The sequence below is a fragment of the Stomoxys calcitrans genome, chromosome 5, assembly GCF_963082655.1.
Source record: "Stomoxys calcitrans chromosome 5, idStoCalc2.1, whole genome shotgun sequence".
Classification (NCBI taxonomy): Eukaryota; Metazoa; Arthropoda; class Insecta; order Diptera; family Muscidae; genus Stomoxys; species Stomoxys calcitrans.
The window spans coordinates 42,962,344-42,976,071 of NC_081556.1; the positions used below are offsets into that span (position 1 = coordinate 42,962,344).

Genomic DNA, 13,728 nt, shown 5'->3' on the forward strand with positions numbered 1-13,728 from the left:
TTAAAAAAAAAATAAAAGAATATAAAAATAAAAAAATATAAAAATAAAAAATATATAAAAGGAAAATAGATATAAAAAATACAAAAAAATATAAATATTTTAATAAAAAAAATATATAAAATATAAAAATGAAAAAATATAAAAGTTAAAATATACAAAAACAACAAAAAATAATAATAAAATGTAAAAATATAAACATAATAAAAAAAAACATGAAATTAAGAAACATTCAAAAATAAAATAATATAAATGCTGTTAAATATAAAAATATAAAATAAACAAATATAAAATAAAAATTATAAAAAAATATAAAATAAACAAATATAAAATAAAAATTATAAAAAATATATAATAAACAAATATAGAATAAAAATTATAAAAAAATATTAAATAAACAAATATAAAATAAAAATTATAAAAAAATATAAAACTAAAAATATATAAAAATAAAAAAATATAAAATAAAAAAAATGTGAAAACAAGAAAATATATAAAAACACAAAAAATATAAAAATAAAAAAATTTAAAAAAATAAAAATGTAAAAAATATATAAAAATAAAAAAATATAAAACTATATCAAAAAATATAAAATAAAAAAATATAAAATAAAAAATATAAAATTTAAAAAAAAAATATAAAAACAAAAAAAATATAAAAACAAAAATTATAAAAATAAAAAAATATAAAAATTAAGAAATATAAAAATAAAAAAAATATAAAAACAAAAAAGAAAATGTATAAAAACACAAAAGATATAAAAATAAAAAAACATAAACAAAATAGAAATATAAAAAATATATAAAAACGAAAAAAAAATATAAAAGCAAAAAAATATAAAATAAAAAAATATAAAAAAAAATATAAAATAAATAATAAAAAAATATAAAAAAAACAAAAAAATGTAAAATAAAAAAAAGATATAAAATAACAAAAATAAAAGATAAAAAAAGATATAAAATATAAAATAAATACTAAAAAAAATAAAAGATATAAATTAAAAAATGAAAAAAAAATATATAAAATAAAAAATTAAAAAAAATATAAAAGAAAAAAAATTGAAAGAATTTAAAATAAAAAAATATAAACATTATAAAATTAAAAAAAATATATATAAAAATGGAAAAAAACTATAAAAGCAAAAAAATATATAAAAAAAATTAAAGAATATAAAATATAAAAAAAAAATTAAAAAATATAAAATATAAAAAAAAAACTAAAAAATATAAAATAAAATTAAAAAATATAAAAAAAAATTAAAAAATATAAAATATAAAAAAAGAAATAAAAAAATAAATAAAAAAAATAAAAAATATATAAATTAAAAAAAATATGAAATAAAAAATAAAGTAAAAAATGTAAAATAAAAAAAAAATAAAATAAAAAAAAATAAAATAAAATAAAAAAAAAATAAAATAAAAAAAAAAAAATAAAATAAAAAAAAAATAAAAAAAAAAAAGAAATAAAATAAAAAAAAAATAAAATAAAAAATAAAATAAAAAATAAAATAAAATAAAAAAAAAATAAAAAATAAAAAAAAAAAATAAAATAAAAAAAGATAAAAACATGAAAATATAAAAAAATAAAAAAAACTGAAAATGTAAAAAACAAATATATGTAGGTTCCCAACTTGACCTCGATGGTAAAATAAAAAAAAATACATTAAAAACTATGTTATTTTATTCCCAACTCACGGGTATTATCATTACTGAAAACTTTGTGGACTTTGTCTCCATTCGATAATGTCGAAAGCTATAGATTCATAGGTTTGAAGCATGCATAGGTAATTTCGATAAGATATGTGCCGCCTATTCAATGGTAATTGAAACCATATTCAGTGTCATTTTTAAAATTGAATTATTTTAATCTAATATTCATTAGACACATAAAAAAACTTTTTTTTTTTACCATTTCGAGCAAAATATCTTATCTTAAGGCAAATGCTTATCTGAGATTCGAAATGACGGCACAGGAACTGCTAAAATACTTTTTAAATATTGCTATACAAATAGACCCTATAGGAGAAAATGTATTAAGGTATAACTTTCGTATGCTAAAAGGCATATAAAAAAATTCCCCCAATATTTAATGGAGTATCCTGGTTCTTTTTTCATGTCGACTATACAAACAATTTGTTTTGTTTATTCACCATTTGTGCACCCACCAACCCATTGGGATGATCCCAATTCAACACCACCCACTCTATGCGCGAATAAACGGACGGATGGACGGACAGAGGTACGGCATAGTGTATCTGTCTTATCTGTTAAAGAGCGTACTAAGATGTCCATTTATGATAATTTATGTGATTCACTACAACAACAATTAATACAAACAAATGCTGAATGAGAAATGGGAAAAAACAAGCGCTTTCTCTTTAGCAAACAAAACATAAAAAAAAGATAATAAAAATTTGGATAAAAATCAATTAGCATATGATGATAACAACAAGAATAATATGATTTTTCCAATCTTTCCATTTCATAAAAGATCTCTCTCACATATAATCATAATTTATGTTTTTTTGTTTTTCTCCTCAGAATACATTTCCACGTGCGTTTTTTTGTGGCAACCCACATATAGCACCATCAACAAAAAGCCAAAAACAAAATTATTAACTTGTTTTGTTGTTATTAAAATTTTGCTAGTAGTGTGGGGCCAAAACGTAGATTTTCTTTGTTTTCTTTGAAAATTTTGCTCGTAGGTGGATGGGTGGTGGTGGTTGGTTGGTCGGTCTCTCTGTCCGTCTATATAGGCAATCATCAGAAGAGCAAGCAGTCAGCCAGTAATGATGGAAATTAATTGTCTATTATTAAGACTGTTGTGAAGATACGCTTGGGGTAATTTCTCTACAGTACTTTAGTTGTCTGGTCCTATCATCATCAGCACAATGTCTGTCTATGGTGGTAGCTATATTCTATGAGTACACAATGCAAATATTATGCCTTAGATCGCTTTTCCTGCCACCTTTATTAATATAAAACCTCATTATAAACGTATTTTCATTCTGTTGTACTTTACTAAACAAACAAAGACTTATAAATGAGAAAAACAATATATGAAGAAGAAATTACCAAGAAAGGAAGAGCTTTATGCCTTAAGGTGAGACAGGGGGCCCAAAGTCAGCAAAATTCCAATTGGACAATTAAACAAAGTAAAAGGATGCCATAAAGATTGATCATCAGTAAATTAGTCAGCTAAAAATAGTCATCTTACAAAGTTACGGTACTTAACTTAGAATTAGCTTTATAAAATCTAAACCAAGATTTAGTACCATGTCATGGTATGATTTAGTATTACACATACTTGGTAGACTTGGAAATAAGAACGAAATGCCATAAACCAATATAGAACCATAATTGGACTATTAAGTGCCATAGGACGAATTTGTATCATAGAATGATTTAGTACCATAGAATGATTTAGTACCATAGAATGATTTAGTACCTTAGAATGATTTAGTACCATAGAATGATTTAGTACAATAGAGTGATTTAGTACCATAGGATTATTTAATACAATATCATGATGCGTCACTGATAAAAGATTTAGTACCTTTAGAAGATTTTGCGGTCTTAGTACCATCGAGTTATTCAGTATCATAAAACTATTTAGTGCTTTAGGAAGATTAAGAGGAGGACATCATAGTGCAGAGGTTAGCATGTCCGCCTATGACGCTGAACGCCAGTGTTCGAGTCCCGATGAGACTATCAAACTTTTCAGCCATGTAGAAACTTCGCTCCAAAGAGGTGTCGCACTGCGGTGCGCCGTTCGGACTCGGCTATAAAAAAAGGAGGCCCCTTATCATTGAGCTTAACCTTGAATCGGACTGCACTCTAAGAAGTTTGCCCCAGTTCCTTAGTGGGCAAAATTTGGAAATTTGCAGGAAGATTAAGTAACATTCGAAGATTTAGTGCCATTGGAGAATTTAGCACCATGGGATAACTTAAGTACTATTGATTAATTTAGTACTCCCATACGTTTTACCAGTTAAGTACCATAGAATGATTTAGTACCATTTAAAAGAGTCAGTACCGCATAATGATGTAGTCCGTTGGGATTATTCAGTACCTTCGAAAGATTTAGTATCATTGGATTATTTAGTACCATATAATGTTTAAGACCATTGGCTTTTTTCGTACCATATAAGTTTATGTAGTAATATACTTGGTCGAATAAGAATCCCTGGAAGATTTAGTACCAGGAAAACATTTATTACCAATGAGCGAGTTGTGTCTCGGGAAAGTAATGTTCCGCCAAGAAAAAATATTTAGTGCCATATGATATGATGATGAAATTTAGTACTAAATTATACATTATATAATTTATCGTATAGATTGGATAATTTACATACATCATTTTTAGTACTAAAACATTGTTAGTACTAAAACATTCTTAGTACTAAAACATTTTTGTACTAAAACAGTTTTAGTTCTAAAACATTTTTAGTACTAAACTATTTTAAAACTAATTTCAATATTGTCTATTGGTAAGATTAAGATTTTAAAGGAAAAAGATGGCTAAACATTTAGTACAAATTGGGAAAATCAAAAACAATTAAAGCACTACAACATTTTTAGTAGTTAATCACTTTTAGTACTAAACATTTTTGATACTAATTTCAATATTGTCCTTTAGTAGATACAATGTTGTTTCTTTCATTTAAGTACTAAATTTGAGATGAAAGAAAGGGAAAAAAGATCATTTAAAATTTACAGCAAGTATATAATATTATTGCGAAAAATTTAACAATCTTTCACACTGAAAATATAATTTAGTACTAAAATATTTTTAGAACTAAAACATTTTTAGTATTAAAACATTTTTAGTACCAAAACATTTTCAGTACTTAAACATTTTTAGTACTAAAACATTTTCTAGTACTAAAACATTTTTAGCGCTAAAATATTATTAGTACTAAAATACTTTTAGTACTAAAACACTTTTAGTACTAAAACATTTTTAATACTAAAATATTATTAGTACTACAACATATTTAGCACTAAAATTTTGTTAGGTTAGGTTAGGTTGAATGGGATGCCCACCAAAGGTGACTTCACTCGGAGGCCAGTTTAGCCCATTGTGGTACCCTAGAGAGAGAGATAGGGAAAATAAAGAAGATGTGAGTCCTCGGACTAGAGGTCATGCACGAATAAAAGAAAGACAGGAGGAATGGAGAACTCGAGCGTGGGGTTAAGAAGTGCCCGTCCCGACGCAAGCACGGATGTACCTACGCCGTAGCTTTTGGCACCCCTTTGGAACCATCCTGTTCGTTCAACAAACCGTAGGACAAGAACACAGCAAGTGCTCAATGGTCTACTAAAATTTTTTTAGTACTAAAACATGATTTGTTCTAAATTCAATGTTGTCCATTAATAGATACCATGTTGTATACGTTTTCCTTTTAGTACTAAATTTCAGCTAAAACATTACAAAATGAAAAAGATAACTTAATTAAAATTAGTATTATTTTTAGCACCAAAAAATATTTTTAGTACTAAGTTCAATATTTTCCATTAGCAGATACGTTGTTTTATTTGTTTTTGTTTTCCTTTTTGTATTAAATTTCAGTTAAAACATTACAAAGGGAAAAAGAGAACTTAAAATTAGTATTATTTTTAGTACTTAAACATTTTAGTACTAAGTTCTATACTATACTATCCATTAGCAGATACAATGTTTTATATGTTTCTCTCTTCCTTTTAGTACTAAATTTCAGCTGACACATTACAAAGGGAAAACGATAACTAAGAATTTAGTACAAACAGCAAGTTTATAATAGTATTGCGAAAAATCTTACTTTTTCCATTGGAAATATAATTTAGTACTACATAATTTCAAAATTATACATTATTTGTTATAAGATTTTCTCAGTGTTATGATTTTTTTTTCCTCTTCTTATTTGGTCTTTTCATTAACTGCAAAATGAATATACCATATTTATTTGCCATTTTTCTGTGTAGTATTTAAATAGAGAGGCAGATGTACAGACAAATGCGATCTACAAATATAAATACACACATGCATGTTGAGGAAAACAATGCTCGTAATAAAACAAAAATTATAACCAAATAAAACTGTTGTTGTTGCTGCTATTACTGCTGGTCCTATTGTGTTTTTGTCTGGCACAATAGTGAGCGTCTGAAGCCATCACATTATACCACTACCTTACCCCACCCATCATTATTCCATATGTTCTGTGATAGAATTATTGAATCTATTGGAAGTGAAAGTTGGAGGGAGAAAATTAAATGCTATAGACACCGAGGACACTCGAACTAGACACAGTGCTATTAGAATAGGGAGAGATGTTGTATTAAAAGGCTGCTTTTAGAAACAGGTAGATTAAGAAAATGGGCTTTTAGCAGATATATTAAAAAAAAATAAACATAAAAAAATTAAATAAGTCTAAAAACTAGGATGTTATCTGTCTTCTTTAGTACTAAATCTGGAAAACGTTTAAAACATATTTATTGTTAACAATTACCCTGCTACTAGACTTGATACCACCTTATAGTCCAATACGTTGTTAGGCTTAATAATTAGTAAAACTTTAATAACAAAATAAGTTCTAAATTTTAAAACCTGATACTAACTTTGGTAGCGACTTCTACTCTATTAAGTTGTTAGACTAGGTAGTTGTGTTCTTTTCTTACAAAACTAAGTACTAAATTTAGCACCAATAAATTTTAGAAACTAGTAATGAATTTGGTACCAAATTGTGCTCTATTCAGTTTTTAGACTTCGAAAATGGTAAAACAAGGAAACTGGCTTAAGTTTTGACAAATTCTTCAGTGCTAAATCAAGTACAATTAAGGCATTTTAGAACCTGATACTAAATTAGGTTCCAAATTGTGCTCTCTTAAGTTGTAAGACTTTGATAAATGATAAAATATGGAAATTGGGTTAAATTTTGATAAATTTTTAGTGCTAAATTTAGTACCATTAGAGGATTTTAGACCTGGTACCAAATGTGGTACCTATTTGTACTCTGTTAAGTTGTTAGACTTCGAAAATGGCGAAACATGCGTATTGGGTTAAGTTTTGACAAAATATTTAGTACAAAATTTAGTACAATTGAGAGCTTTTAAAACCTGGTACTAAATTTTGAATGATGATGTAAGACTTTAAAAATGGTAAACCATGAAAACCTACAGTACTTAATTAAGTACCATCAAGGGATTTTAAAACTTGGTACCCAATGGTCTCCTATAAATTATTAGACTTCGTAATGGTAAAACATGGAAATTGGGTTAAGTTTTAACAAATTTTTCAGTACTTAATTTAGCACTATCAGGGTATTTTAGAACCAGGTACTAAATGTACCTATTTGTACTCTATTATTAAGTTGTTAGCCTTTGAAAATGGTAAAACATGCAAATTGGTTTTTCAGTACTAAATTTAGTACCATCAGCGTATTCTAGAACCTGGTACTAAATGTGGTACCTACAATATAGTACAATTATTAAGTGGTTAGCCTTATGAATGCTGATGAAAAATGGTAAAACATTCAAATTGGGGTTTCAGTACTAAATTTAGTATCATCAAATGATTTTAAAACCTGGTACTAAATTTGGTGCCAATTTGTACTCTTATTAAGTTGTTGAACTTTGTAATTTGTGAAACATGGAAAATGTGCTTATTCTTGACAACTTTTTAGTACTAAATTTAGTACCATCAAGGGATTTATTTGAAATTATTAAATAAGTAGCCATGTCTCTGGTATGATTCGCAGACTTCTCAGTTATTTGCAATCACTTTCTTTCTTTCCCCATTATTTAAAAATATCTTATGCCACTGTTGGTTCGCTACGACAATTGTTCTCTTTCAAAACGCCAAAAAAAAAAAAAATGCTGAAAGAAGCGCCGTCCAACTGGAAAAAGTCATATAGCAACCATGCCTGCATGGTTTAGCCCATAGTACTATACATTTTAAATTTTAATGATTTTTTTTTCTGTTCAGTAAAATATTTGAAATATTTATTTCCAATACCCCACAATTGTCGAAGGAATGAGTGATGTCTGTATATGCTGTTGTTTTATTTATTTTTTATTTTTGGGCAATGCGCTCTATTGGTTGTTTGGCTTTAAATTTGTAGGATTTTGGCTATCTTGTTTGCCGTTTATTATTTCTTTTTTATTTTGCTGTTTTTGTTTGTCTATTAAGTGTTAAATATCAATTAGTTGGAATTTCCTAAATTAAAACAAAAAGCGCCAAAATACATAGTACAGACATTATTTCATGTTCTTTCGTTTTGTTCCCAACAGGGGCCCCCTCGTTGTCCGTCCTTGGCCTTACGGTGGATTGTCAGGTTCTTTACTTTCTTTGTTGCCAACAAAGCAATGATGGGCCTATACTTTATGGGTATTAAGAGTCATGCAGAGAACTTGGGAAAATTATAAATATTTTAAAAATTATTTTAAAAATTTAAAAACAAAGTTCAATGAAAGTATGTTGGTATTAAATTTATAAAAAAAAAAAATATTTATGAAAATTTATCAATTTAAAGCAATTTTATCTTTATACATAAGTATATATATTCTGGATCGTCCCATGTCCGTCTGTACGTCCGCCGAAACACTATTGCGGTCGAACGTGTAAAGCTAGCCGCTTGAAATTTTGTACAGATACTTCTTATTGGTGTTAGGTCGTCGGGAATTGCAATTGGGCCAAATCGGTTCAGATTTGGATATAGCCCCCATATAAACCGATCCTCCGATTTGACTTCTTGAACCCCTAGAAGCCTCAATTATCATTCGATTTCGCTGCAATTTAGAACAAAGACTCGAATTATGACTTTCAACATCCATGCCAAGTATGATCCGAATCGGTCTATAAACAGATATAGCCCCCATATATACCGATTTTCGGATTTGACTTCTTGAGCCCCTAGAACCCTAAATGTTCATCCAATTTCGATGAAATATGGAACAAAGACTTGACTTGTTACTTACAATATCCGTGTCAAGTATCATTCGAATCGGTCTATAAACAGATGTAGCCCCCATATAAACCGACCCCCGGATTTGACTTCTTCAGCCATTAGACGTCTCAGTTTACCCCTGATTTGGCTGAAATTTGGCCCAAACCCCTATTTTGTAACCACATTTTCATGTGGAGGTGGCGATGGCGATCATGTAGGTGAGCAAGTTCGTTCCGGTCCAAAGGACCGATCGCCGCGGGAACAGGGTGGTCATTGGTTTTTTAAAGGTGTCAATAACTCGCCTTGTTATTTCGAGCATCATAGGCACTCAGTATTGTGCTGATTGTCCGCGATACCGCTGATTGTCCGCGACTGCAAACATAGCTACTCCGTATGGAGCATTCCACTATCCGCAACCTGTGGAAGCGCCCGGTAGCTCGCAGCTAAGCTACTCGTGACAGCAATGAAAACCACACAGATCGGAATTCACTGTTCCAGCCTGTGTTTTGCTCACAGCTATCCCGTGCCGGGGGTCAATATGGTGATATAGGCCTCCCCAAGTACCGATAACCCGATGTGACTTCTTGAGACCAAAATTCAAATATAAATTCTGTTAATAAGGGTACATTTTTAGCAGACACCATGATGGTGGGTACCCTAGATTCGCCCTGGCCGAACTTAGCACGCTTTTACTTGTTTGATCTATCTGCGGTTAATCATTATTGTACTTTTTGCAAAAAAAAAATTGATGAGAGACTTTTTGCTGCGATTTAACGGCGATTGATGTTTCTCCTGTTGTCGTCGATGATATTTTAGAGGACAAAATTATAATTTGTCGTCTATGACGAATTAGAATTATATGACAATAAGGAATTGAGAGATTTTTTGCTTCGATTTAATGGCAACTTTAGCGAGTGATGTTTCCCCTGTTGTCGTCGATGATATTTTAGGGGACAAAAATATAATTTGTCGTCTATGACAAATTAGAATTATATGACAATAGGGAACAATTTTCTGATTAAAGCCATAAATCAGCATATAAGCGACAAACATTTTTAAAATTCCAAACATAAGGTTACATTAGGTTAGGTAAGGTAAGAGTGGCAGTCCTTTACTGAATACAGATACAACAGTTGCGGTCTGTCGCAACTGTGGTATCCGTAGGCCTATGGTGGGTATCGAACCCAAGACCCCTGCACTGGCAATCCTAGCATGCTGTTAATTCGGTTGCCGGGCGTGAAACGTTGAGATTGAAGACATTATGAGCGACAGTTTCCTTTAAATTGTCATCAATGACAAAACAGCTGGTATCCGTAGGCCCATATTGGGTATCGAACCAAAGACCCCCGTACTTGAAATCCGAGCAAGCTGATTGAAGACATTATGAGCGACAATTTCCTTTAAATTGTCATCAACGACAAATCTAATTTCTAATTTTTTTAACATAAAGGAATTTAATTTTCATTCAGAATTAGGGATTTTTTTTAAACAAGCCTGAGGATTTTTTTGTTTTTCTTAAACTTAGTTTGTGTAAGAGATGTCACACCAAAAATTAAACCGCTAAATTAAAAACATTCATCATTAACAGCAACAATGGCACTCAAGACCAGGATATTTTTTTTTTGTAACATTGTTTCCCTCTAATGAGACATTTTCCCAAAGAAAAGTAATAAAATCACATTTGGCAAATAAAAGCCATAAATATAAGATAGCTAGTAGCCACCCAAACTGCGAACCAGACAGTCAGTCAGTCAGCCAGCCACTCAACCTTCCTGCACTTGACACCATCCTATGCTATCACAGACACACTCGCACACACATTCACTCTCTCTTGGCATCACTTGAGACAAAGGCATAAAGAAATTTACTTTCCTTAAAAAAAAAATCCGTTTGTCAATGTGGCCACAGCGAGATATGGCTGTTTTCGAAAGGGGAGAAGTAAGGAGGCATCAATAAAACCCCTACAGAATTTTTTGTTCCTTTTATTTATCCCCTCATCTTGCCTTGGAGATTTGTTTTTGGTGATTATTTGGGATAAGAGTGTGAAATAATTTCATAAACTTGCTCCATTAAGCAGAGACCTGAAAGACACAAAAACCCATCATGGATGACATGAATGACGTTCTAATGTTATTCTTGCTGCCAAGAAAGAGAGTGAACTCAGTCGTCGTCGTCTTCTTCTCAAAGGAAGACAGAGGTGGATGTGGGTGGATTGTTTTCATTATATTTGGTTTTATTTTCTCATCTAAAATGCGATAATGAAATTTCATCTTCCTTCTTTTGATGACTGCTTTTTGTTTAGTTCATCTATCTGTCTGTCTATGAGGCAGGGGGTGAGAGTGAGGACTTAACAAAAAATTTCCAGAGGTTTGCCGCAGGTGATAGGGGAGAGGTTGGTTGTTACGGCTTTGGTTTGCTGTCGAAAGAGTAATTTTCATAATGCTTCAATATGACTTTTTTTTTTTTGTTATTTCTATACACTCTTATTTGTAAAGCCCGTCCCTGTTTTCATGCAAATTGTTATATCTTTTGATGGGTAGTTGGAGAGATGGGTAGGGAGGTACATTTTTCCAGAATAAAAGTAAATTACAAAACAAACACATTTCAATATTGTTTTTAGCAATATTTTAAGGTTTGGTTGTTTTTCCTCTGCCTGGCAAAGTACAGTGCCAAAATCGGTTAGAGGAAATTCTAGAAGAAAGGCCTGCCGCCTGAGACCTCACCAAGTTGGGAGAGTGCTTTGGGTGTTATGTCAAATAATTTAAGTGTTCGTTCTTTGCAATTTATTACAAATTCCATTATCTTCATGGTCTTTGGCAATATGTCATGAGCAGCACCACACCTAAATTATGCGCGCGTGTGTGTGTGTGTGTGCCATTGGAAGATGTAGCAGCAGGGCGACAAGGCTTTCATTAATTTAGCCCTGGATTAAAGGTGATTCCTTCAAGCAGCGATAGCTTCTTTACATTAAAACAATAAATCGACCCAAGAGATGTACTCTTCTCCAACAAATGATAATTTATGTTAATGTTCTTCTTCGAGCAATGCGCAACAATTTGAAATTTTATTTTAATTGAATTTTCTGTGGACCTTCTGCGTTTTGCCCTTAGCTAGGATTTATTTCTTTAGACCTAAATTAAAGTGTATGCGTATTTTTCTAATGTTTTTCTGGTTTCTCCAATTTCCTATTACCTCTCCTTAGGCAACGGCACAATTGATTTCCCCGAGTTCTTGACAATGATGGCCCGTAAAATGAAGGATACCGATAGTGAAGAGGAAATCCGAGAAGCCTTCAGAGTATTCGATAAAGACGGCAACGGCTTCATTTCAGCGGCTGAATTGCGTCACGTCATGACAAATTTGGGTGAAAAGTTAACAGACGAAGAAGTCGATGAGATGATTCGAGAAGCTGATATCGATGGTGATGGTCAAGTCAATTACGAAGGTAGGTGTTGTTTTGTTTTTGTTTTTTTGGTCTATAAAACCAAATCGACATGATAATTTTATATACAGCGGTCAAAAAAAGTATTCATCATTAGCAAAATTGATAATAAATTCACTTATTTTGGGTAATTGAAGAAAATTTAAAGTAAACAAATAATGCAGTTTTATGCAATAGTTTATTTTTCGTAATATGTTTTAAAATAAATTCAAAAAATAAATTTAATTAGCGCAAAAAATGCAATTTTATATAATAACACCAAAAACAGAACAAAAAAAGTATTCATCATTGATGTGCTATCATCAAAGTCAAATTCAAATATTATTTGGGAATCCCCCTTTTCTGTTTTATTTAGTAAAGGAGGCTTTGCCCTTGACAGCAAATATTTAATTTCATTGAAAATATAGTTTTTGTCGTAAGCAAAACGAGGTTTCTGATGAGGTAAAAGTTTTGATAATAAAACACCACAGGAATGGTTTAACTCAAAAAACTATCAGTGAAATATTAAATAGACCACGATCTACTATACAATCCATCATCAGAAAGTGGACAGAAACGAAAACTGTTGACAATAAACCAAGATCTGGTCGACCAAAAGCACTTTCAGTTGGAGATGTGCGTTGGCTAGTGCGGCAAGTTCAGAAAACTCCGAAGACAAATGCGACCATTCTTCGTAAAAACACTATGGAATATTTAGGGAAGGAAGTTACTACACAAACAATTCGAAATACACTCAAAAGGCATAGTTACAGAGGAAGAACTGCACGTAAGAAGCCCTTTATAAATAAAATAAACCGAGTGAAAAGGCTAAACTTCGCAAAAATGTATGTAAAATAGCCCGTATCATTTTGGAAAACAGTCATTTTTGCAGACGAGAGCAAGTTTAATCTTTTTGGGTGCGATGGAAAGGTCATAGTGTACCGAAAACCAAATACAGAGCTTGAAGAACGAAACACAGTTGCTACTGTAAAACATGGTGGAGGTGGTTTAATGGTTTGGGGGTGTATGGCGGCTTCAGGAGCGGGAAATCTTGAAATTATTAATGGAGTAATGGATCATAAGTATTACATTGACATTTTAAAGAGGAATTTAAAAGATAGTGCTGTAAAACTTGGGCTTGGTAATAACTTTCAATATTATCAAGATAATGACCCCAAACATTCTGCTTTAAATACCAAGATGTGGATGCTGTATAACTGCCCCAAAGTCATTAAAACTCCTCCTCAAAGTCCCGACTTGAACCCAATTGAACATCTTTGGGAACATCTCGAACGCAAATTGAGAACGCGCAATTTTTCGAGCAAGAGTCAAATGCAACAGGTGATAATGGAGGAATGGACTAATATAGACCAAAATATAACCGCT

The 13,728-nt window shown here is 30.6% G+C and overlaps 1 protein-coding gene across 2 annotated transcripts in view; it reads left to right on the top strand.

The window, feature by feature from the left end:
- LOC106087154 (calmodulin) overlaps nt 1-13,728 on the top strand; it is a 59,701-nt gene that overhangs the window by 30,367 nt on the left and 15,606 nt on the right. For both annotated transcript variants that reach the window (XM_013252080.2, XM_013252081.2), the window contains one exon: nt 12,124-12,366. In XM_013252080.2, the coding sequence (XP_013107534.1) occupies nt 12,124-12,366 (243 nt within the window). The remainder of the gene's footprint in view (nt 1-12,123; nt 12,367-13,728) is intronic.